At 46.4% G+C, this 27,297-nt stretch overlaps 1 protein-coding gene across 1 annotated transcript in view; it reads left to right on the forward strand.

Annotated features, from left to right (window-relative positions):
• The first annotated feature begins 5,834 nt into the window (after nucleotides 1-5,834).
• qtc (quick-to-court) overlaps nucleotides 5,835-27,297 on the forward strand; it is a 66,341-nt gene continuing 44,878 nt past the window's right edge. Inside the window, exons 1-3 of the mRNA XM_069300580.1 lie at nucleotides 5,835-5,940; nucleotides 17,061-17,337; nucleotides 22,590-22,806. Coding sequence (XP_069156681.1) covers nucleotides 5,850-5,940; nucleotides 17,061-17,337; nucleotides 22,590-22,806 — 585 coding nt within the window. The 5' untranslated portion in view covers nucleotides 5,835-5,849. The remainder of the gene's footprint in view (nucleotides 5,941-17,060; nucleotides 17,338-22,589; nucleotides 22,807-27,297) is intronic.

A 27,297-nucleotide genomic window follows, 5' to 3' on the forward strand; every position in this document is an offset into this window, starting at 1 on the left:
GTCAAGTTATACAGTCGATTGTTATCCAGGCTCCCACCAGCCTCTTCTCACCATTTGATAGCTTTAAATTTGAAGTGATTTTTGTTTAACCAGACGCGTTCGTACTATGGCATGAAGCCACCTATCATAGCCTCATGCTCGTTAGTCCGAATTGTCAATATTAGTAGTATAAATTTCACTAAAGCACCGAAATATTGGCGTTGTGGTCCATAGTTTCAATATTATAATAATTTTTGTTGGGCGCTCTGCAAGGGGGGTGGTAGGGGGGGTAGGGAACCCACAAACCCCCCCACCCCACAAACCCCCCCACCCCACAAACCCCCCCACCCCACAAACCCCCCACCCCACAAACCCCCCACCCTACAAACCCCCCACCCCCACAATACTTCACCAGGTATAAGAGCACCTACAGCGAAATTGTATCGCCGCGTTTTCTCGATTGCGCATCAAATTTCTCTTCCTTAATGGTGGCAGTTACTCTCTTCTCATTTCCTGGAGGTGAACATTGGGCTTGAAGACGTGAGGACGAGTGACTGAGAAGGGAAAGCCGGTTGATAATGAGAGAGTGGCCTCCGCGCGGATCTAAACTGTAATTAGATGTCGGGTATTATCTATGATGAGGAACCTAAAGGTGCGTTTATTCAATCATGCCGTTATTGTATTATAAGTCACGCTAGTATTCGCAGTGTGGTTAAACTTGGAGTGCCTTGTCGCTGGCCCGTAGTGCTGAGTCTGGGTGATTGATTGATTGATTGATGAAGATTAAGCCACCCCAAAGGTGGCACGGGCATGAATAGCCCGTAAGTGGTGGCCCTTTTGAGCCATCACCAGTATCAATAGAGAGTCTGGGTGTCTGTCAACCAGTTTAGTAACATCTTTAACCCCCCCCCCCCCCCTCCTCTCATTACTGTAATATTCGAAACGCCTTGAAAATGTACTGTACGGGGTGCTGGAGATTCACAATAGTGACTTCGGTATTAGTGAGTGTATCCATAATGGAGTGAGGTACGTTTATTAAGACAATCAAATACATTTCAAAAGGATAGAGTAGCTTAGGCTATTTCTACCCTTCTCCCCCCCCCCCCCAAAGTTGCAAGTAGCACGGGCTATGGTGAGCCCGTAGTGCACTTACCTGGCACAGGAGCGGGGCTGTAACTGGTGACGACGCCCGGGTCACGATTATCATTACTGAGTGGAGCAGACAGTAATGACTGCAGGTGTGTGGGATGCACAGTAATGCTCCAGGCAGGTCTGGCACTACGCTCTCTGCCGTCTCCACAGGAAAGTCTCTCTCCGGTGACTATGCTGCTTCCTCTCTGCTTCACACTAATAAATTGGTTACCTTACTGAAAGGATATTTTTTGTAAGCGAATTGACGATACAATTTTTTTTTTTTTTTTTTTTTGGGGGGGGGGGTGTGTGTGTGGGGGGTCGAGGATGGTAGAATCCTCTATATCCGAATGTCTTGGGCTACGTTAGTTTGGCAGGAAGGAAGGAAACAACTTCGCTGTTTAACGAACAGCCACGCCGATGGCGTTATTAACGACAGGTAAAAGCATAAGTTACCGGGAAAAGTGAAAACAATAAATTCAATAATGTTAAATACTGCACCTCGCTCAATATTAAGATGGTAACACGCTAGGAAGGACTCCTCGTCAGCGGTCACAACCTCAGTCGTCTGTTGTCCGGTGGGAGCCGGTCGGCCGAGCGGACAGCACGCTGGACTTGTGGTCCTGGGTTCGATCCCAGGCGCCGGCGAGAAACAATGGGCAGAGTTTCTTTCACCCTATGCCCCTGTTACCTTAGCAGTAAAATAGGTACCTGGGTGTTAGTCAGCTGTCACGGGCTGCTTCCTGGGGGTAGAGGCCTGGTCGAGGACCGGGCCGCGGGGACACTAAAAAGCCCCGAAATCATCTCAAGATAACCTCAAGATAGTTGTGCCAGGCAGGACGCTGACCCCGGCCCCGTACCTCTGTCCACCCAACCTCTCCTCTTAGGAAGAACGTCGCCTTTTGCACGTATGCGTTACTTACGGCCAAACAATTGTGCTATAAAATAGAAGCGGCTGGCGAAAGTGACGTACTGTCCCGTTTTCTGTTTTGGGTCCTCTGGTAGGTTAGGATAAGGGCACTTTAAATTGACAGTTTTCTTGACGCTGGGAAACCTTAGGAGGACGGGCGTGGACACGCCTACAGCACCCTCATAGGCTTAATGACCTTGATAAGCTTAAGGGGAAGGGATAAGCCCAGGGGCCAGATTCGCGAAAGCACTTACGCAAGCACTTACGAACCTGAACATCTTTTATCAATCTTTGGCGGCTTTGTTTACAATTATTAAACAGTTAATGAGCTCCGAAGCACCAGGAGGCTGTTTATAACAATAACAACAGTTGATTGGCAAGTTTTCATGCTCGTAAACTGCTTAATAAATGTAACCAAAGCCGCCAAAGATTGAGGAAAGATGTAAACGTTCGTAAGTGCTTGTGTAAGTGCTTTCGTGAATCTGCCCCCCCTGGACATTCACCTGGGCTCTTGGAGACTCGAATCGTGGACCTCCTACGTGTGAGAGCGAGGCCGAAGCTCTATTAACGGAGCTATTGAGTAGTCTTAATAGGGAAAAAGTTTCCAGAAGCGGCATCCTGCTGCCAAACTGGAATTTTCGATTTTCTCAAGTACTAGTTTCGTGTTGCTGACAAGTGAAGTTATAATGATGGCAAAGTTCTCGGTCTTGAGTACACCGGACGGAGCTTGTGAAGAGCCCGGGTCCCAGGACGGTGTTGGGAGGAGGGCCTTGGACGTCTTGATGGACGTGTACGAGAACACTCGACAGGTTATGTTCCTCCTCAGTGGTGAACAACACGTTTCTTCCGGTCTATGACCGTTCAGACCTACTGAGGGCATGGGAGAGAATTGTCAGGGGGGGGGGGGGTAGGGGCCAAGCCATGACGACTATATCCTTGGCGAATATATAGCACTTGGAAGGGGTCAGGATAAGGATTTGGGATGGGACGAGGGGAAGGAATGGTGCCCAACCACTTGGACGGTCTGGGATTGAACGCCGACCTACATGAATCGAGACCGTTGCTCTACCGTCCAGCCCAAGTGGTTGACAAAGTGGTTGGTGGTTGACTCAGACCTACTGAGTGCATACACGTTTTAAAGCCACTGCTGAAGTTTATTCCGGTCTTCATCAGTTCAAGTATGTTTATTGAGATAAGCAATAAATACATCTCAAAGGGATAGAGTAGCTTAGGCTATTTCTACCCCCCCCCCCCCTTCCGGTCTTCATCGTTTTAGCGTTAGGGACGAAACTAATACTCTCACATAGGAGTGTAAAGCTTACGCTTCCACGTTCAAAACATACTATATTTCAAGTAGAATGCTTTAACTGTACCAGGTACAATTGTGAGTATAAATATTAATCGTAGGGCATAAGTATTCCTAGTTACCGATGTAATGCAGCACTAAAGAAAACGGCCGTGCTGGTGTGGTTAGAGAGAACGGGCAAGGGCTCGGTTACCTCCATGGCAAGGTGTGTTGGGACGGGGGGGGGAAGGGGGGAGCCACGTCATAGGCAGGTGACGGAAGCTTGTATTGGTGCCAGGTGGTTGGTACGTGTGACCCTGAGGTGGTCTCACGTGGTGCCGTGTATGTCACAGGGCCACCGCTGGTGCCTGGCACAGTGCCCACTACCCCAGCTCGCCCAGTAATAAGGTGGTGGTTGGGGGGGGGGGGGTAGAAATAGCCTAAGCTACTCTATCCCTTTGAGATGCATTTCTTTCTTGTCTCAATAAACATACTTGAACTTGAAGGTGGTGGTGGTCTGCTCGCAGTGTGCTGCTTGTCCCATGGTAGAGTTGGTATTTATATCAATAAATTAAGCATTTGGGCAGTTTAATGACGCACTCTAGGTGTAAATGCAAATTATGGTGAGGGAAAACGTGGGAACCAAGTTGTTGCACTGAGCTTATGTTCTGAAGGCGGGGCCAGGAGCTAATGCCTGACCTGCAAGAGTACACAGGAGCGCAGTCTGATATTTGGTAGACAAGTGACGCTACGGGGACAGTACACAATGGGGAGGCTCTGGGAGTAGACATAACTGAGCATATCACACACATGCTAACAGGTAAACACCAGCAGCATATGCAACGTTGTCTAACATTTGTGTAGCCTCAAGGCTCCAGGAGCAGTATGCAGTAGATCCTGAGCACTATTAACCACTAATTACTTAAGTGTAATAATTTCCAGCATATAAATTACCAACTTCAAAGAGACACTATACCAGAAGACTTGAGTATAGTAAGTATATATCACAATCGACTTGAGAATGGTCCAGGACGGACCGAAACGTCGTCGTCCCTTCACCTTCTAGTGTGTGGTCTGGCCAACACACTTCAGCCACGTTATTGTGACTCATCGCCTACAGACACTACACCACTGGCAGATGCCAAAATTCAATACTACTAATAATAAATTCTCATAAAATTAAAAGTAAACAAAACTATGAAGTTAACAATGTTGTTGAACTTTTGAAGAACGGTTAAAATTGACCTAATACCCCCGACCTTCACCCCCCAACCTCATCCTTCTATCCCTAGTCCCCCATCTTCCTACCCTACCTTTTGGGCTCCTCCCCGTCACCCCAGCCCCCCCCCCCCTTCCCTATCCCAGTATGCCTGGCATGGCCATTAGGGCCTGACTCTTGACGTGGGTTTCAACGCGTGTTCCGCCTACGGCCGAGCGATGGGCGTCGAGTGGTTGTTTTGTTCGGGCTCTCATGTCCACATTTTCACCCACTGTGTGCGGATATTTGGGCTTGACGGCGGGCGTGGGTGGTGTCGGACGTGGGGGGCGTTTGTCGGACGTGGGGGGGGGGGGCGTGGAGGACGTGTGTCGGACATGAGGCGTGTGCACATGGGATAGTTCACGTGAAAGCGAGGTGAAGTAGCAGATATTGCTGTAATAATTATAACCATAATTACACAGTGGACTCTGGCACCAAGGTCACAAACAGGAGAGCGCAGGAAGCCGAACAATGAGAAACGTGCTGATATACGTTGGGTGTGGTGTGGGTAGTGGCGCTGCCCCTCGCATTACGAGATTATGCACGATATCCACAAGACCGGTAGGGGGAAATGGAGATAATGGAGCAAACGGTGGAGGGAGAGCTGCTCGCTAAGTAAGGTTGAAGGAGAGAGGCAGGAAGGGTTCAGTGGGAAGACCTGCGAGAGGGGTTCAGATGCAAGGGGGCAAACCCACCCCCAGGAGATACGTGTAGCCTCAAGCGGGGGGAGGAAGGGAAGGGTCTCCAATCAGGGGAAGGCGTCAAGAGGAGAAAGGTGATTAGGGTATTTGGGCATGCAAGTGACCCAGTCGAACAAGCGAATCTGGGGGAGAACCTTAAGCCATTGGGGGGTTAAAGATGGGGGGGGGAAAAGGTTGCAGGAAATTGAGACATTTTAGAATTTAAGGAAAGGGGTAAGTGTGTGGGTATTACGGGCTATTCATGCCCGTGCCACCTTTTGGATGGCTTAATCTTTTATCATTCAATCTGTGGGGGTATGTAGTAGTAGTGAGGTAAGGGTGGAAACGATTGGCAGGGGATGCCGGAGAGTCAGACCAGGAGGGTGCAAGGAAGGGACGACGCTGTAAGGATCACGATAAATGCGAGAACCAAAGAGGAAGGTGGGAAAGTGATTAGTGTGTGTGTGTGTGTGTGTGTGTGTGTGTGTGTGTGTGTGTGTGTGTGTGTGTGTGTGTGTGTGTTGGGGGGGGAGGGGTAGTGACGCGCTGTGTCAAAGGTGCCAGGACAGACTGTGGTGTCAGTATGAGGTAGTGGCAGTCGGCGACATGATGGGCCTCGTCTCCATCACCCACTTACTCTCGGCTAGCGTCCCCAACATCTCCATCTTTTCCTTCACCACCTCCAGCCATGAAGCAGGTAGGCCCGACTTGCCTGGCGCCCTGTGGGGTTGGCACTGGCTGGGGCGACCAAGTGCCAAGGTAGGTAAGTTTGCACAGTAGACGACCGACGAGTGGAGTGCCTGTGTGCGCGCGCCTACGTGGGTCTCTCAACAACATGGCCCTGCGACCTGCTAGTGAAGCGGGACGCGAGTCTCCCCGCGCAGGAGAAAGTGGCACTCACACCAGCAGTGAAGGCTGCACAGGGCCTAGCGGTGTCCAGTGCCGCTATGACTCCAACTTGGGCACCAGTGCGGACAGTGATGGGGTCGTTGAGGGCACGGAGGCAGCGAGCGAGGGCGGTGCCCAGGGGCACGAGGTCCCCGGGCCGAGGTTCAGCATGCCTCTGGCTGTGAAAGCTGAATCTTTCTTGAACTTCGTGGTGGCTAAATTGACCACCAAGATGCTGAAGTTTGTCTACACGGCAGTGCTGGCTCTCATCTACGCCATATTCAAGTTTATATCCCTAGCGTTCTCCAAAATATTTTAGAGCCATAGTGTGCTTGTCAGTAGTGACGTTGAAAACCCTAGCACTACAACATTGAGATATTAGGTCCTAATGTTCCTAATACATTGCTCGTATTAGGAACTTTGTCCCTCCTGTATCTCGGGTATTGTACTGGATTGCTTTTCACTTAAATAAACTTAGGACTATATATATTGACTTTGACTTGCCATCAAGCATCTGGAGACTGAAGCGGCAACAGTGGCAAGAATGTAGTTATATTATCTTGATGGTACGTGCAGTGTGCATGGAGGGTTTATCCTTCCGTTGATGTTGGCAATGACAAGGTTTCAAAAGTGGTTTTAGTCTTGGTGTAAATAGAGGAGCGGCGACTATAGAGAAGTGTGTGTTAGAGGTTATCTTGATTTCTGGGCTTAGCGTCTCCGCGGCCCGGTCCTCGACCAGGCCTCCTTTTTATTACATCCCCTTCCCCCCCTACAGCTGCCTGTAGCAGCTGTCTAACTCCTAGGTACCTATTTACTGCTGGGTAACAGGGGCATCAGGGTGAAAGAAACATTTTGTCCATTTGTCTCGGCCTCCACCGGAGATCGAACCTGGAACCTCAGGACTACGAATCCGAAGCGCTATCCACCCAGCTGTCAGCCGGCAAGGAGAGACTTGCCGCACTGTGTGGGGGGGGGGGATGTTGTGTTTATGGCGTCAGCTGATCCTTGATGCTGCGGCGAGAGGCAGTTGTTTTCTGTGTTTGACTCCTGGTGGCGCCAGATTTAAATGTGGTTCAATTTGTTGGTCGACTAGGGATATTTAACCAGTGCCTTTGACTATTTATTCTATTATTTATACCCCCAATACCCCATCCTGTGAGAGGCCAATGTCCGTTTATCCAATCCGTTTAAGTTTTCTCTGGAACACGATCTACCAGTCGGCTTACAACCAGGTTCATAATTACTGTTGGATAAATATGGGTGAACAGTTGAGGATCATTGGCCAGTCTCTTCCCTTTCCTGAGGGACGATTTATGAGAGGACCAAAGGCATTAAACCACCTCACTGGAAGACTGAAGTTGGAAAAGACATTATAATGATAATTTTCAGGGGAATTGAAATGGCAGACTTCAGTTTTTGTAATGGACGATTCATGAACAAGGGGACGAAAATACTCTTAGTACCTACTTGAGCCACTGAAATGTTAATTTTTTTCTAATCTTGAATAAATGGAATGCACTATAAACGAAGTTATGAGACCCTAGTCACGTGTTTCAAAAGGGCCAAGTCGAATTGGCTTGGGAACCTTTATATCAGCTGATGAAGGGTGAGAGGCGGGACCAAAGAGCCGATGATCAGCTTCAGCAAGCACAATTGGTTAAGTACTCCTCCCTCGATCAATCCAACCTCCGCCCTGATAAGAAATCTGTTGCCAAGAGACAAAAATTTACATGTATGTTGTGAGGGATCAGTGGGAGAAGATGGCGGTGTGTGGTGTCATAAGAAGGCCACTGAGTACGGAACTGTGGACACGAAAATTGAACTTCGACTTGGTAATTATATTTAATCAACACACGCTGAGCTGCAGGCCATTCTGGCTGGTATGGAGGATGTCGTTAAAGATGAAAAAGATGTTTTCGTATTTGTCGATAGCTGAAGAGTACTAAAATTCATTTTGTCGAAATCCAATCCTCAAGTCCATAGTTGTTGAGGGTTGTAAGAAAAGGATTAAGAGCCAATAGATCACAAAGTGGAAATTTATATGAATTCCATCTCGTGTTGGAATAGTGCTCAACGAGGTGGCTGGTGAGCTGGCGGCCAAATGCACCACAAGTTGACATTGAATGAATTTTACCCAGAAACGAAAAGACTAAATAACGCTAGAATATGCAGGTACAGGCGGAAGTGTCGAGAAGAGGTAATGAGAGAAGTCAACCCATGCAACACTGCATGCGAGGCAAAACACCGATTTCACTTACGGAAAAGGGAAAAAAATTGGTTGGAGTGACTGTGGCACATGCGGCTCAGGCTTACCTTACCTTGCCTATGATTTCGGGGCTTAGTGTCCCCGCTGCCCGGTCCTCGACCAGGCCTCCAGACCAGGCTGTTGTACAAATATTACTGGGAATATGGAACGGGTGTTCATGGTGATGAAACAAAGTGTAAACTATGGTATGTTAATGGTCTCGCACCCTCGTGCATTATGTTGATGGCCCGCTGATTGTGTGTAAATACTGGGATAAGGACTGTTCCTAAACAGTGTCTGGACGTGTCACAACGGAGAGATTGATGATATTCTGGAGAGAAATAAAAATTTTGCACCAAGATTGTAGTTGATTTGTCTGAATGTGTGTAGGCTCTGCATTGCTATTGACCTATGTACTTAGTCATGGAAGTATTTGGGTGTACGTTTGGTATCACACTGCACGTATACAGGAAGAAATGCGAACAAGCCTGAATGGTCCCCAGGACTATATGCAACTGAACTCACACCCCAGAAGTGACCCGAACCCATACTGCCAGGAGCAACGCAACTGGTATGTACAGGACACCTTAATCCACTTGACCATCACTGACCGGACAAACACTGATGGTAGCCCAGGAAGAAATGTGTGTGGTGTGTAAATATGTGAACACGTTGTACTGAACAGTGAGAATAGCTTGAGCTACCTCATCCCTTTTTGTGTGTACCTCAACAAACTTGTTTAAAATAAAATGTTACACTTCAACCCCTCTCCCATAGCCACCCCTTCCCCCCATCCCCCTCGTGAGCCCCCTTCCCCCACCTCCTCGTGAGCCCCCAACCCCCACCCCAGCAGCCTACTCCCTGAAGTAGGCGATCTCGGGGTTTGTAAACATTGGCTTATGTTTTAACATAACCTTTTGCTTTTTGCAACTTGAACAATCGTCCAAACAGCTCCGTATGTGTACGTCATCAGTATAACCACTTGGAACTTGGGGAAAGGGAGAGCGATCATTTTTAATTGGTGTTACAATTGTAGTATTGTTCAGGTATGTTTGCCGTCAATTTCATCCCAAAAGCAGTCGGCCGAGCGGACAGAATGCTGGACTTGTGATCCTGTGGTCCTGGATTCGATCCCAGGCGCCGGCGAGAAACAATGGGCAGAGTTTCTTTCACCCTATGCCCCTGTTACCTAACAGTAAAATAGGTACCTGGGTGTTAGTCAGCTGTCACGGGCTGCTTCCTGGGGGTGGAGGCCTGGTCGAGGACCGGGCCGCGGGGACACTAAAAAGCCCCGAAATCATCTCCAAGATAACCTCAAGAAAGCACAGTAGCTTAGGCTATTTCTATCCTTCTGTATAGTCTGGTATACTATATACCACATATGGGGGCTCGCTCACACTCGTATATGCGCTAAGTACTAGTGTGTGTGCGTCATTATACTGTAAGATTCCTGGGGTGAACTTGAGAAGGGAAGGTTGTGGGTGTAGAGGGCGGCAGATATGGCGGTCGTTGGCCAGAAATACCGGGCGGGGAGGTGGGAGTGGCGGTGTGCGGCCGGCCGTTGGGAGTGCGCAGCTGTCGTCCTCCCACTTAGAGAGAATGTCAAGTGTGGTCACGTGTCACTGGTAGTAGGTGGGCGGGGTGCTTGCTGTATTTGATTGTTGTACACCCCATACTCATCCTGTGAGCGGTAGCGCAAAAAAGAATTAGAGGGCACAAAAGATCTTTTATCAGACCTCATCATAGATTATATTACATAAACAATTTCATCTATCCTTCACACCTTATAGTTAGAGAATGTTCTATTTCAAGAGCTATATCACAACTTTCCTAACCATAGTAGACGGTTACCACTCTCGCTGTAATGACCAGGTGCATAGCTGTGTACAGCAAACTGAGCAGCAGACAAATCATAATATATTCTTTATGTTAAACTCTTAAGTGTGAAAACACGTGTAGTAGTAACAGGAGTTCTAGTGAAAACTAAGTTATTACAAGTGTAATAAAAAAAAAGGCAAAGTGCACTAAACTGAAATGGTTCAAAATTTCCCTACATGAAGCGATACAGTTTGAATGATAGGAGACATCACACTTAAGCAGCAAGTCAGAAAGATTCACACAGTTTGAAAGATTACCAGATTACGTGCAGTAAAAGAAATTTGTACAGCCTCAGCATTTTACGTAAGGAGATTGGGGGTGCAATCCCACTCCTACATAAATATCACTAAACACGGCTCGTGTTACATTTAAAAGGGCTTTTAAATGCTTGTGAACATCTTTTGTAACACTACAGCAATGCCTTTATTCCAAGAATCCAGTAGAGTATCCGTGCTTTGTGTGTTGGCTAGTTGGTGTTTGTTGGTGACGGTGTGTATGCACTCGCCTAGTTGTCCTTGCAGGCTCAAGACTTCAACATGACACGTAAGGGGGCATAACTAGCCGACCTCTCACGTTGTTAACAAGAACTTGTCTCCAAAGGATACTTGATCAACCGGGCTGTGGTTCATACATCAGACATACAATCATCATAGATCATCATCTTGGATATCATCACGCCACCAATTAGGCCTGATCAGAGACCGGGCCACGGGCATTGATCCCCGGAACCAACGCGAGCTTAAAAAAAAAAATACGCCTGTGTAGGGAAAGTGAAGGAAACTATCAGGAGAGGCGCCAAGCCATTACGACTATATAGCACTTGGAAAGGGGTTATGATAAGGGTTTGGGGATGGGACGGGGAAAGGAATGGTGCCCCTGAGTAGGGAGACTGGGCGTACGTGCTTTTGCTGTACATGCGAGTCGGATACTCCAGTTGGAATTTGTGTTGCAGAGTTGGTTTAAGAGTCTGGTATTGTCTTGACATTTTATGGTGTTAAATGGTATTGCGGGTCAGAGGAACGCGGGACTGTACGATTATGTGGATGTATACACGTTTGTTGGAACATTTAGCTGTGAAATACACGAAAGTCACCGTCCCCCCCGTACCCCAATAACATTCCCATTACACGCACCCCTCACCATCTCTAGTGGACCTAGGTTAGTGTGAAAGGAGCCACAAAAATAGTCACCCTCACCCAGTTTGGTTGTCAAACCGGTCAATGACACGTAGAGATAAGCCTACACATTTAACAGGATTAATGACCTGATATCCCGAGTGATGCTTGCAGGTTATCAGTCAACACTTCCAGTGTGACGGCTCGTGTCACTCTTAAGAGCTGGTCCAGACAAGTGCGAGTGTCGGGGGGTTAGAGTAGTGAATCAGGTGTTGACCAGACCACACACTAGAAGGTGAAGGGACGACGACGTTTCGGTCCGTCCTGGACCATTCACAATCGACTTGAGAATGGTCCGAAACCGAAACGTCGTCGTCCCTTCACCTTCTAGAGTGTGGTCTGGTCAACATACTTTAGCCACGTTATTGTGACTCATCGCCTGCATAGTAAATCAGGTGTACACCTCAGTCCTATCACAGCGGTCCCGTGACCACCTCTCGAGCTGGGCACCAATCACCAGTGTCACCATAAGGCAGTGCGCACGTTGGAGATAGTCACGAGTGAAACCTTCTGTGCTTATTTTACTACGATAAAATTTAACATTAAACACCGATTTGTTTCAAATAGTTATGCTGTGTGACGTAGAGTATACCAGAAAGGTGAAGCTAGGAACAGAAGAAAACTCCATCGATGTAGAAAAAGAATGGACCGCGAACTCCGCGAAGAAAAACAAGCAATTTAGCGACATAAAAATGTTGAGCTGGACATAAATTGGCGCCAATTATGAGCTCCCGCTCGATCTGGCGGGAAAGTTGTTAAAGGAAATTGTTCCCTTGATATTATTTGGTATTTTTAGTCTTGTTTCAGGTCTGAAATAAATTATTAGCAACTTGGTTTCAGACATTGCAACAATATTGAACATTTGTCATAACATGTAGACAAATTACGTTGCTAAATATATGAATTGAATAAAATATGAAATTTTAGCAAATACCCTCTGTACAGTTGCATAATTGTTTTTACCTAACCGTACTTCCAAGGATCAAGGTACATTTCATTCCCAAATGTATTCTACTTTGCCCTGGTACTGAAGAACCAGAATGAGGCCCAAAGATGTATATATGAATGTATAAGATGTATACATGAAGGTACAAGATGTATACATCAATGTATACATATTTGGTGCTCATTCTGGTGCTAAACGTTCATTTGTTCCCTCTGGTTAAGCCTCAACATAAGTACTGAAAATGGTTAAATTTTAGTTCCAATTTGAACCAGGAATGAAAAAAGCCATTAATGAAGGTGTTTATGTATTCCATGCTGGTATATTGACACTTCCCTCTCTTCCCTGACCCCTGGCATCACTCGACTCTGTACCTAGCCTCCCTACCTCTTTCCCACAGCTATATTGAGTTCTCAAATGACCCACAATTGCATTAGAAGTTTTTTCTGAATGCTTAAAGCTCTTTCTAGTTTTTGAATCTTACTGAAAATGCTTCATTGATGCACGGAGAATATACACACACATTGACTTGACAAATAGGCAAAGAATGTTCTTATCGACAAAACCATAGTGTGCCATTGTATTTGACAACGCTACACGGTATGGAATAATTATAATTGTGTGTCTGGCGACGGCTGCAGCAGGAAAGAACGTGGTCTTAGGGCGGATTGGTGTCTCAGCCTGCTTGACACCTGCTTGATGGGGTTCTGGGAGTTGTTCTACTCCCCAGCCTGTCATCCATCCACCTTGTCGGTGCCTCAAGGTATCTAGTATGCTGTGAACGTACTCGTCTTGTGTTCATTTTTCTTCTTTCCGGAAGAGATTTCTTCCTTACAGTCTGTCTACGTAACTCTGGACCTTTATCTCGTGGTTCTGGCCTATTGCCACATCTCGATATCAATGGATTTAAGATGTTTGTGGCACATTTAAGCTGCTGTTTGCCTGAATGGAGCTTCAACTAGATTACACCAGCAAGCAGGTTTTCCATTGCCTGGGTTGTCTTACAGCTGTACCCCACACACGCGTGTGAATGCATGGCAAGTTGCATCTTTCCAGTTCCCTGATGGCCCAGTAGTTTGTAGTATCTCCGTGGCTCATTTGAACCTTCGTGCCTGTCTGCATTTCTTCTGCCTGGTCCCAGAGTCCGTGCAAACTCTACCTCTCGGTAAAGAGAGAATTTCCTCTACGACGACCCGGGGAGCAATAGTGAGGGACTTGTCGAGCCTTTCCTCCGACCACAAGATAAGATACACAGGCTACGTGTGCCTTACTCTAATGTACTTAATAAAGCTAATGTGCGGCGCCTATGACGTCACGGAGCTTAGCAAGCAGTTTCACTCTCGCGGTGTCTTAGATTCTCCTGAATTATTTGTACTTGAGAGGTCATACGACTCTTCATACCCCCCTTTCAGTGACTAGTACACTGCCAGTTATAGTGACTGAGTGTTCAACACTGGAGTGTTGTACACTGTGAGGGTGTCCACAGCTCTCCACCAGTTAGGCTTATTATATATTGTCCTGTCTTGTTTAAATAGTGCGTGAATTTTAATTAAAAACTAATTACAACATGAATGAGTTCATTCACTCCCCGGCAAGTTCTAGCGTCGCTCTGCAACTTCTCCATTATTTTTTGTCCATGTTCATGACTACCAATTAAGCAAGCTTTCTTCAACTTGCAAGACGTTTCCTCGTGTGAACTGTATATTACAGTTTATTCAGACGAATTCTATTTTTTGGCTTGCCAGTAGTCTGTTAAATCGAAGAATTCTCTTCGTCATTAAAAAGTTATTTCCTTGTTGTGAGGAAGACGTGGCTGGAGTAGTGGGTCGGGCTGAATATTACGTGACATACGTGATCACGTCATCACGTGGGAGACAGCAGAAAGAGTTTGGCAACACTTCAGTCAATGGACGGCTCTACCTTAAGTTTGTATGTTGTGAATCTGCCCTTTGTAATAACAGGTAAATTGACTAAAAACAAAATTAAATAGCTCAGCGGTCTACGGCCTAAACTCGCGTTAAAGGATTACTGGTTCAATCCCCGGGGTGGACAGAAATGGTTGGGTAAGATTCTTTTCACCTGATGCCTCTGTCGGTAAATAGGTACCCTGGGAACTCTGCAACTGTTGCGTGTTGCATCCTGGGAAGGTTCGGGTGTTGGCAGAGGTCAGTGGTTCCCAACCGGCGGCCCAGGGACCCCCAAGGTGTCTACGGAACACTTTAAGCAAGTGGGCCTTACTGTGAGCGTACAATACATGGTATAACAAATGAACAAATCCGCAAGGGCCGTGACGAGGATTCGAACCTACGTCCGAGAGCAATCCAAACGTTGCCTTAATCGACTGGCAGTCGTCTGTGCGACTTAGTCGTCTTAATCGACTGGCAGTCGATTGTCGTAGCTCTCTGGGATGGTTTCTGGGATGCTCTCGGACGTAGGTTCGAATCCTCGTCACGGCCCTTGTGGATTTGTTCATTTGACGCATAACGCTATTGTGATTTCTGTGTAATGGTATAACTACTACTCAAGTGCGTTGAAGCGAATGTCTCCTGTTATCATTCACGTGCAGATTTAAGAGAACAACGGAGAACTTGACGTGTCTGTGCTGCAACAAATACATACAACTGTCTGTTCTGGTAGCGCTATATCTTCTGGTAGGAGCCATGAAGATGATTCGAACCTATGCTCTGGGTACTCTCAAGCACACGCCTTGGACCACTACACCCACGACAGGGTCGAAAGCAATGCAACCTGGAATTCAGTCTAATCTTTTAGGGTTTCTGAGGCTTCAATTGAGGCCAAGTCGGGGAGACTAGGCATAGGAACCCAATCTTTTCAACTTAATCTGGTGCAGACCCCGAGGGTCTCTTGTTTTGACTGAAGCCCATGTGGTTACTGGAGCCTCTTGACATTTATGGTGGTCAGGTGGAACCTGTGATGGTGGCTGTGGCCAGGTGGAACCTGTGATGGTGGCTGTGGCCAGGTGGAACCTGTGATGGTGGCTGTGGCCAGGTGGAACCTGTGATGGTGGCTGTGGCCAGGTGGAACCTGTGATGGTGGCTGTGGCCAGGTGGAACCTGTGATGGTGGCTGTGGCCAGGTGGAACCTGTGATGGTGGCTGTGGCCAGGTGGAACCTGTGATGGTGGCTGTGGCCAGGTGGAACCTGTGATGGTGGCTGTGGCCAGGTGGAACCTGTGATGGTGGCTGTGGCCAGGTGGAACCTGTGATGGTGGCTGTGGCCAGGTGGAACCTGCGATGGTGGCTGTGGCCAGGTGGAACCTGTGATGGTGGCTGTGGCCAGGTGGAACCTGCGATGGTGGCTGTGGCCAGGTGGAACCTGCGATGGTGGCTGTGGCCAGGTGGAACCTGTGATGGTGGCTGTGGCCAGGTGGAACCTGCGATGGTGGCTGTGGCCAGGTGGAACCTGTGATGGTGGCTGTGGCCAGGTGGAACCTGCGATGGTGGCTGTGGCCAGGTGGAACCTGCGATGGTGGAGCATGGGTGACGGGGGGGGGCAGCTGTGCCCGCCTCCCGTCGTATATCGGGAAGTGTACGTGACAACAGTAACATGCCTCATGTTGGCACGGCTTTATTTTCTGTAGCCTAGTGTGACACAGATGGTTGGGGGGGAGGGGGTGTGACGTGCGTGGTGGTGGGGGTCAGGGAGACGAGAGCACAGTGCGCGCGCTCTCCTAGTTTGTGCTTGCAGTACGGACTTCAGCTACTGGGCCTCCTGCTAGTATGTCCGCCTATTAAAGTATGGCTTTGATCCCTCTTTATTTAAACATCAGATATAAGCTGTTTAAATGCTTCAGTGTTCCTGTATTGGCAAGGAGGGAGAGAGATGACGAGATACCACCACCTTGATAAACAGACGGATTCACGCATGCCAGTACTCAATAAATTTAAGATGTTAAAACTAGAGACATCAGTGCTGCCCTTTTCTCGGTGATTGTAAACAATGACAGCATTTAAAATAATAACTAGCTCAGATTCCTGCAGGAAACGCCGAAATGAAACACAGGAATGAAAACAGGGAAACACTATTTACTTTTGTATTGCTAAGGAGATGTTCGGGACAAGATGCCTTATTCCTGTTATGTGCTCGAAATATTTAATCGAACAAGTGGGTGGGGCTTAAAATTACCCTTACTGTGGAGTACAGCATCTTGCATCTGTAACTTAAGTTCAGAGGCGATGGTGTAGTGCACAAGGATTAAGTAAACTGCTGAAGGCCCATTTGAAGCTGATTCCTATTTATATTTACCCAGATGTCTAACTTACCTGTTTAAGTGTTAGATAACGAGACGTGCAGGGCTTAAGGCAAGTTAATTTGTGTGAGTGATGGAGACGAAGGTGGCAGTCAGAGAGTAGCACCAGAGTACACTGGTATACTAAAAGCCTAACCTTAATTACAACATGAGGAATAGTAGGATTTTCATACAAGCCTAACGTGTGTGAATACTCTGGCTTCTTGTCCCCCGACACGTGAAGTATTATAATACAGCGTGCAGAGCCATGATAATTACATTAATACCTAAGACACCAATAACTTGGCGTATCCTGCAAATCAGTATATAACCTCTTTAAGAGGTTACTTGTCATGTTAGAATCATGGTGTCGGTGTTCTTTCTCGGGACGTGCATCTCCGGCCCACTAATCACCCCCCCTCTTCTCCCTCCCTCCACAGGTCTCGCGATGGAAGGGTCGCCGGGGCCTTCGCCATTGTCGTCGTCGTCGTCTGGAATGTCCTCACTGCCTTGCTCGCCGGTGGAGGAGGAGCGGCCAAGCTCCTCCCTCAGTACAGCTTCCCGCTCCTCAAGGATACCTCGCCTCACCCGCTCCGCCTCCCTCAGGATAAAGTCCTCCACCTGTAAGGCTGCCTTCAGCAGCAGCACGCCCGAGACGAAAGCGGAGGGGAAGAACAGCAGCGACTCGCGACCTAGCTCCCGGACAGCTTCTAAGGCATCACCAGGTGAGCCATCCGCTGAAATCCTAGGACGAAGCCCAACTTCGCCTGTGGTAAATAGCTGTATATTATTGTAACTTAGTTGCTGTGTGTGCTTGAACGTTCACCTGTTGTCTAATTACACTTCACAGGATGATTTTGGGGGGACATAATATAGGCATAAAACTTTCTTTCAGTCCATGCCAGTGGTGGTGGTGTTGCTAGTAAATAGGAGATTGTAACTAAGGGAAAGTCTTCTGAATGGATGTTATGTGAGTAGGTATACTGCCTGTTCATCAATAATTACTCCTGAATACAAGGGCCCAGTCATTGTCGGCAGGGAAGCAATTGGCAACAAGGAAATTACAGATTGTTTGAATAACAATTTAAGTTGTAAATTAATACCAAAAATTACTTTAATGCTTTAACTGTAACCATAGCAATAATTAGTTTACTTTATTTAGGTTTAATTGTAAACATGATTAAAGTGAAATAATTGATAGTATAAGGGAAATTATAGACGAGATGGCCAAATAATAGCAAACGTGAATTTGTAATTTAGGCTTGAAGCTTAATGGAAAAGTAAAGTTATGTAGTGGTAGACTCGTAAGCTTGATAAGTCAGTCAGTTAGGCCCCTTTTGTTCTTTTAAACTGATAGGCGTAGTACACAATTGCTGTTGTGGGAGGCTGTTCCACAATAAAGGACCTATTATTAGTAGACAATTTTGTGGGTAAAGTCAAACTGGGAACATAGATACAGGTATGTTTTTCTTGTTGCATTTGTTCCGTTGTCGCTCACTTCGTGGCCGAAGAACTGTTATGTTAACCTCAAGACAGGGTCACAAGTTTATCATGATCATTTCGGGGCTTTAGTGTCCCCGCGGCCCGGTCCTCGACCAGGCCTCCACCCCCAGGAAGTAGCCCGTGACAGCTGACTAACTCCCAGGTACCTATTTACTGCTAGGTAACAGGAGCATCAGAGTGAAAGAAACTGTGCCCATTGTTTCTCACCGGCGCCCGGGATCCAACCCGGAACCACAGGATCACGCGTCCAGTGTGCTGTCCGCTCGGCCGACCGCCTCCCAACAATGTGATGCCAACATTAGCCACCCAAGATTTTACCCTAACCAAACTGGACTTGGAAGAAACCATAGGCAGTATGGCCACGCACTCCTCACCAGGACCCACACACCTGGAATTCTTTATCAAAAGAATTACATAGAAAAACCTGTCACGTGCTTTACAAGTCGTCTGGAGACTGAGCCTAGATAATGGCGTTTTCTCAGACCTGCTAAAACTGCGCAGATGGCTGTAAAGAAGACGCGAAAAGTTAGACTACCATATAACATTTTGTAGGCCTTCCGTATCATTTTTTGCAGTTGACACTACGATATTTTTTGGGCCACAGAAAACATTTAAAATAATTTCCAGCTCCTTCGAAACGGTAACAACGAAAACCTGAAAACTAACCCCACACTCAACGCTGTCAGATCACACAATAGAACCCCACACTCAACGCTGTCAGATCACACAATAAAACCCCACACTCAACGCTGTCAGATCACACAATAGAACCCCACACTCAACGCTGTCAGATCACACAATAGAAAGAAAGAGTAATATTTGTGAGTAATAATGTCGGAAGACTTTCGAAATTAAAGATCGCAATAAAATGGCTGTTAATTCTGCAAGAAAAATGACAGCTCGGATAAAAAGAACTTTTGGAACAATAGATGCAGAACAATGGTAAATTTTAAGACACCGGTGTTCTTTAGGGTTGAATATTATTGCATAATAACAGCTCCATTCAGACCTGGATAAATTGTTGACGTGGAGAACATGGAGATTCTTTACTGTCAGAATCCACGCAATAAAATATTTAAATTATTGGGACCTCCTTAAAATGGTTTAATTCTGTATTCCTTTAGCGCAGGCCAGAGAGAGGCATAATAATTTACACTTGGGAAAATATTATTGACTGTTTCATATCTGCACACGGAAATAATTCTATTAAAGGCCAGGAGGCATGGCAGGATGTGCAAATTAGTCCCTTTGAAAGCATATGTGCAATAGGTACGCCGATACACAATTCAATTACATAAAGGACCAATGACCTTTTGAACACTCCATCAGCACATAAGAAGCATAACTGGCCGACCTCTCGCGGTGTATAAAAAAAAACTTTACCACCACCTTCAAAGTATACTTGATCAACCGGGCTGTGTTTCATACATCAGACGTCATGCACCTAGAAAATTGAGGCTAGTTGTAAAGAATCAAACTTTAAACAAATTAACTATGAATATAACGTGCTTAGGGACATTGATATACGTATAATTTAAGCCTGCACTTGTCCTTGTCTGAGGTAACTCGTCTCACTGACGTAATGTGTCCCCGAGCGTGGCTTGCACTGCTTGTGACTCCACAGTGGCGAGGTTCGGCTCTTATTGCGTAGAGGCGATCATGTCCTGCTTGGCGGGAAGTCGCCAGATATTGACGTACGTGTGTGTCCGTCCGTCCGTCCGTCCGTCCCGAGAGCGAGTAGACTGATCAGGTCTATTACCAGCACTTGGAACACAACCTTCTTGTGGGCGTTATTGCAGGCTCTTCGACCATCAAGAGAGCAGCTGTGTAATGTTACATAAAACTCTTGTATTTGAGTCTATATAAAGTAACTTCAGAGTTAAAACCTACATCAAGAAACATTATTCTAGCATTATTAAAAATCCTTAAATCTGTTCTCCAGTTGGAATATCTATAAATACGTACTATTTCAAAAGTACAAGTAATTATTTAAACACTTCTTCAATATGTTCGAAATTGAACTTGGAAAATCATATATTGCGCCAACACAGGTTGGTGCACGACTAGGTTTCCATGATAGGAAATATCCTTTATTCAGTTGAAGTCCAGGAATCCCTGTGTGTGTGGTTGAAAAAGTTTCTTGATCTTTGTCCTTCTGTTCTGTCTTTCGTCTCCCTCCCTCCCTCTCTGCTGTCTCCTCCTTGACCTCCGTCTGCTGCGTCCTTCCGTCCCTCACCTTTAACGAACACTGTGTTTTCCCCCAAGGGATTTGCGGGAGCATTAAGGTGGTGTGCGTCTAGCTGCTGCTGCTTGCTCTTCCTTATGACTCCTCCCCCACCCCCACTGGTGGGGATCTGTGGGGCCTCGTTAGCTGCTACCTTCCCTTCCTCCCCCACCCCCCCAACCCCATTAGAAGCTGGGGCCTCGTTAGCTTCCCTTCCCCCCACCCCGACCCTATGGGGGAGCTGTGGACTTTTTGGCTCTAGCCTACCTACGCTCAGTCTTTCGCATATTTTCCTTTACTGTCCTGACTAAACACCTTTTAGGAATAACATTTTCTGGTGGTACAAAGAGTGCAGGTTCAGGGCGATCCAAAGAACAGTTGTGTTAGTTGAGGACACGCTCTTGCAAATGGTTAGTTTCTTCCTGATGAAGATTAAGCCATCCAAAGGGGTGGCACGGGCATGAATAGCCCGTAAGTGGTGGCCCTTTTGAACCATAACCAGTATCAGTAGTAGATACTGTAGATCTGTGGAGGTGCTACTGCACCCTACGTGACGGGAGATGTCTCCCAGTTTCTTCCTCTAGGGATAGTACTTATCTTGGACCACGTGGCCCAGTGCCCTCCGGTATGGCTTTAGAGTCGAGCCGAAATGTTAAACCTTAATGACAATTTATCAGCCCACCCACCCTGTTTAGGTAGTACTTTATGTAACTGTGAACCATCGTACGTACATAAACGTAATGGACAATTTGATAGAATTTGGTACTATTCCTCCTTGATCGGGTTCTGGGAGTTCTTCTCCCTAAGCCCGGCCCGAGGCCAGGCTTGACTTGAGAGTTTGGTCCAACAGGCTGTTGCTTGGAGCGGCCCGCAGGCCCACATACCCACCACTTTAGTCTGATAAAATAAAACAAACCAAACCTAAATATTACTAGGCCTAGGTTAGCATATATATGTACTCTATTAGGATCTGCGTATACTAGGCTTAGGAAGGTTTGGAATAAGTTTTCTTGGAAACATCAGTATAAACTTTCTCGTTTTGTCCAAATTCAATAGTACCGATTTCTTTCTAATTGCCTTTCACGTCAATATATGTAGGATGGTCCTCATCGTTTAAGTACTGTACTACCTAACCTAAACAGGAGGATGGGCTGATGGTAGTATAAAAGTGGCTATAATGGCCCTGTTGTAACGCTGTAGATAGTCATATTTAATTTAATTGAATAGTTAATTGTTGTAAGATAAATTCAACGATATTAGGTGAACCTGTTGATTCAGACGATATAACTTTAAAACATTGAGAGAGTCTTAAAGCAGTTTCCTCCTGGCGGCCTTCCCCCGTTGACATACTAAGCTGGGGGTTGGTTGGGGTTTTAATGTTGACGTAGGAAGCGGCTAGTTATTGTGCACCCCATACTCATCTTGTGAGTGGTAGCGCAAAAAGGATTAGAGGGCACAAAAGGTCTTTTTATCAGACCTCAACGGAGATTATGACATTAACAATTTCGTCTATCCTTCACACCTTATATTGTCAGCTAGTTAGAAAATTTTATTTCACGAGCTATATATTTACAGTAAATAATTACACACTAATGGTAGTTGTTATCGCTAATACATAATTGTTTGAGCAATGGAGAAGTTAGTCATAGGAGAGCTGCTGCTGTTATTAGTCTTCACAACACACTACTTGTTTCATAATCTCACATGTCGTTTATCTACTGGAAGCGAAATATTGATAGTGCAAGGATTTCAGGTATTTTAACCTTAGTAATATGATGGTTTGCCATTTCATACAACGCGAGTTTACATTTTTCTCTAAATGACTCAATTTTACTACAATCCAAGATATAATGTTAGTGTGTGTGTCTTTGTAAACACACTTTACACTTCATCTAGATCCCTGTACAAGCCCAACTGCCAGATACCTGTTGCCAAGTCTTATTCGAGCTGTGACAACGTCTGTTGACGGTGTTACTTGCCCAATACATGTGTTTTACTTAACACATTTCATTGTGATTAAGAATGGACCTGCTAGTGAGGCCTCATTCCCGCGTGAGTGTTGACATTGTGGAACTAATGTTAGAGTAACTGTCATGTCTTAAAATGACGATTCTTAAACCAGGTCCGCACTGATGTTGGATGGGTGAGTTGTTACTACCAGGTGATTAGAGGGAGGGAGGAGGGGGGTGTTCGCCAAACAAACCCTCCATCGACCTGACCCACCTCCCTCCCTCCCTTCTGTGCTCCACAGATCTGCTAGCTTCGTCAGCTCGCGAGGGATGTGCGGCCGCGCCTCGCCACCGTCCACCAGCCACCACCCCTCCAGCGCCGCCTCCACACACAACGGGCCCTCCAGAGTGTACGGGCCCTCCCTCACCCCAGAGACGCCCCGCAGGGTCTCCCTCGCCGGAGCCGCCTACAGCAGGAGGACGAACTCCCTCTCAGAGAGGAAGACTCACGTGAGTGGCTCGTCTTACCCTGGGTTCTTGGTGTTGTGCGTCGTAGCGTAGAAAGCATGCACTAACATTACATTTGTAGATATGAACATTACATATATTGGAATAGATTTCAGGAAGGTGTGTCGGATATAATACAAATAATGCTCAGGATCTTGATTTTTTTTATAATTGCTGCTTAGAGTATTCCTACAGAGGGATCCTTGAGGTTATTTATCTTGATGATTTCGGGGCTTTTAGTGTCCCCGCGGCCCGGTCCTCGACCAGGCCTCCACCCCCAGGAAGCAGGCCGTGACAGCTGACTAACACCCAGGTACCTATTTTACTGCTAGGTAACAGGGGCATAGGGTGAAAGAATCTCTGCCCATTGTTTCTCGCCGGCGCCTGGGATCGAACTCAGGACCACAGGATCACAAGTCCAGCGTGCTGTCCGCTCGGCCGACCGGCCGGGATGCAGGAATATAACTACTTGATTCCAGAGTTTTCAGGCATACAAGCTGCCACAAAGGGAGTTTAATTTCATGACCTAAGATAGTATTGCACAATATTGCAACGTTATAAAACGTGAGAATCGAGACGGCAAATGTCCCATTATCCTGGGCGCAATAAGCTGAAGATTTTTTCATCTAAGGAGGAAGATTGGCTTTTAATCTTCAAAGGCTTTTATAGCCTTGAAGTCAGATAATTAAGGTCTCTTTAGTACTCGCTAAAACGTGTAGTTACGGTCGCCTTAGGCTAGTACGAGTAGGTTGGGTTGATGACTGATGTGGGGCGGGGCCCCCTGGGCGTGGCGCGGGGGGGGGGGGGGGGGGGGCCTGGGCGTGGCGGTAGACACGCCCACAATTAATGGAAGTGTTGGCGAGTCCCCCCCCCCCCTCCCCCTCCACCAGTGAATTTGTTTGGTAATATAAAACATGTTATGGTTTTTAAAAAGTAAATATAACCTTTTGCAATCATATTATTTGATATATAATAAGTTTTTAATTTTGTAAAACATTTAAATCGTTAATAAAACATTTGTAATATTTTAAAATTATAACTGAAAAATACGACCCATTCTCCCAAACTGGTTGTACTTAGAATAACTATTTGGTTGAACGTACAAAAATTGACTGTTGGAGTCGACTGGTTAAAGTTTTGTACAGTACTAGTAATTATGGAGAGGGTACGGAATAATAAGCCAAAAAATCAAACTTAAACATGTACAGGCTTAGTATAGCATGTGTATGGTTAGGCCTAGGATTGCTTAGACAGGTTAAGTTTCGTTCTAAAGTGTTTTTTTTTTATATACAAGTTCTTACGTTCTTGTAAAGCCACTAGCACGCATAGCGTTTCGGGCAGGTGCTTTAATCTTAATTTTCCCTAGAACATGACCCGCCAAATCGTTTTAACAACCAGGTACCCATTCACATTCACTGCTGGGTGAACAGACGCTACAGTTAAGGATTTATCCCCCCCCCGTCAATCCTCCCCGGCCAGGATATGAACCCAGGCCAAATTGCTCGCGAAGCGCTGGGCGACTGTTTTACCTCTACGCCACAGGGCCTGTGGGAACATTTAATGTGTACGTTTTTGTGGGTTCTTGGCTGCAGTACACTTTTAGTGGGTATCGCCTCCAGCTCCTGCGGCACGCCTGTGGACCTTCGCCACACGCAGTGATAAACACTGGCATAGGGGTTGTAATATTGTAGCAAATTGTTATAGAGGATGTTATAGTGAAGGGCGGCCGTGTAGAAACCCGGCAACATGGGGTGATGTAGAGCCAAGTGCAGGGGGGTTGATGTGTGTGGCACCTCGTCTGGACACACTCGCTGGCTGGCGAGTGTTAGGTGGAAGTGAAATAAAGAAAACCCAAATTTTTTCTCCTATACAAATTTTGCAACAATTTACACCTAGCATTGGGCCCTGGCGCGAGGGATGGGAGTGTCACAGAGGACAGCAAGGAAACAGGTGAAATATTAAGCTGTAATACTTAAAAAAAAACAATAACTGAATAGGTTAGATTTTCATTGAACCCCTGAAACGCACTGTAGACAGACAGTTCTAAACAAATTCGTAATGAATGTGAAAATATCGAAGTACAGTATATGTAAAACGTCATCTTAAATCTACTCTGGAATTGCAAAGACACTCGCAGGTCTTTAACATTTAGAGATGGAGCCTAGATAGTGGCATTTCTCCCCTTTCCCCCAAACGAACAAACTCGCAACTTTATTAACCGATAGCACTAATATCAGACAATATAAAATCTTGGAATGTGGTAAGTAGTATGATTACAAAACACATGGAAACGCTTACATATCCTTGGACAACATGGGCTTGAAGCAGGGTTCTCTTGCTTCGTACAATAGATCACTATGACATTGATGACTAGCATAACGCTGCTGTAATGTATACAGCTTTCACTAAAGCTTTGGACAAATGTGACCATAGTGTTATTGTGCACAAAAGGAATTGCTGGCAAATTAGGAAGATGGAGCTTTTATTTCCTAACAAATATAATTCAAATTAGAATAGGATTTTTGAGAGTAGATAAGGTAGAGATAAAGTAAGGCTATGGTTGACCTTACCCACTAGTTTTCCCTGGAACAGCACTCTCCAATCGGTAAAACTAGGTGACCAATTATTATTTGGTGAATAGAGGCGAACAGTTATAAGGATTGGCACCCAGTGGATCTTTCCTGGCCTGGATTGGAACCCAGACCAAACTTTTTCCCGAGGCACAAGGCGAGTGCTGCTGCTGCGCCATCACCACCCGGGAAGTCTCTGGTCATGGCGAACATTCACGTTTAACGAAGAGGTCTAGAACGTGACATTATCAGCAGGTCTGTTACTCATTGTCGCTCTTGGTAGTGTAATAGTTGAACACTTGAACTCCACCTTGGTATTAGCTTAGTTTTAACTTGTAGTTCCCCCCCCCCAACCAATCCCCCCAAAAGGTTAAAGTACGTTTGAGACGATAAAATACATAGCATAGGGATGGATGTATAGCCAAAGTAGCTTTGGCTATATCGCCCCTCCACGATGATGCAAGGGCACCATCCAAGCACACCACCTTTATGGTGGATAAAAACAGGTGCGGTGGCCGGGTGAGGGAAGTAGATGGGTGTGGCAAGAACCGGTACACTCGGCTGATTACCTCTTGCTAAATGGATGGCTAGGGGGGCGCCGCCCCAGGATGATCTCGTACAACCTCATTTGTATGTTAAGCCTTCCGTGTAGGTTCTAATTATAATTAACAAATGGTATTGCTTTAAAGTGATTAAATTTAGTTTAAGTGCACGTGTGGGTGTATATTTTTGTGTTTACAGGAAGCGAAATGGAGTTACTGAGCCGCGCCTGTTACCATGCCTAGTGTGTTTCTACCTCCCTACAGTGGTATAAATACGGTAGTATTCTGGTGGGTCATCCGGGACTCTCGGGTGTTCATGTAATCTTGTTCGGTGTCCCTGTACTGGATATTGTTGTCAGGTGTTCTCGGTAAATGAATTGTACATAACGGGGAGGCAGGTAGGGGGGTGTGAGAGAAAGCAAGAGCCATAGTTTCCAAATATTGACAAGTTATTCTGACAAAGGTAAGTTAGACTGGTGAGCATGTTGATACAACAGTCGTGGGGTTGTAACTTAACTTGCAAAGTTACTCCACTACATTGAAATTCCATTCAGCACTACTCCTAGTTAATGATAATTATCCTGCAGAAAATTTGTTAACGGTCCGTATAAGTGCTTTATGTAAGCCTATCTCGACCATTTGCTAGTTTCCACAAATAGCGAGTGTTGGTATATATATCTATATAGATTCAAGTGTTTGACGTCTTATTACCAAGCTATGACTAACAAAGACACAAGTTCCAAGCTTGACCACCACCACTAGGAGCGCTGCGGCTCCCCGTTTAATAGGAATTTCAAAAATATTATTTGCCGATAACAATTGGGATTTGTATTTGTAAATGCATTTGTCACTTTATGGTAGTGCTAAATAACCCACTGCTGTATTACGAAAACGTATGTTCTCTGGTTAGCATTGTAATTTTGTCAATAAAGATGTTAATAATAAATAAGTATAAATGTGTGGCCACGTCTGTGGTAGAAAATAAACTTGTATGAAACAATCGCCTCGTATGCCCAGATCTCTTGTGTACTAGTCGTATTGTGTATTATTAAGGTGTTGACAACTGACATTCTCACCCACTTGTTACCCAGCGAGACATTACTTAACGTTGTTCCATACGCCCGCCAGCCCCGCCCCTCCCAGCACCATCACACGCCCGCCAGCCCCGCCCCTCCCAGCACCATCACACGCCCGCCAGCCCCGCCCCTCCCAGCACCATCACACGCCCGCCAGCCCCGCCCCTCCCAGCACCATCACACGCCCGCCAGCCCCGCCCCTCCCAGCACCATCACACGCCCGCCAGCCCCGCCCCTCCCAGCACCATCACACGCCCGCCAGCCCCGCCCCTCCCAGCACCATCACACGCCCGCCAGCCCCGCCCC

Source organism: Procambarus clarkii, chromosome 5 (genome assembly GCF_040958095.1).
Source record: "Procambarus clarkii isolate CNS0578487 chromosome 5, FALCON_Pclarkii_2.0, whole genome shotgun sequence".
In the NCBI taxonomy this organism is placed as follows: domain Eukaryota; kingdom Metazoa; phylum Arthropoda; class Malacostraca; order Decapoda; family Cambaridae; genus Procambarus; species Procambarus clarkii.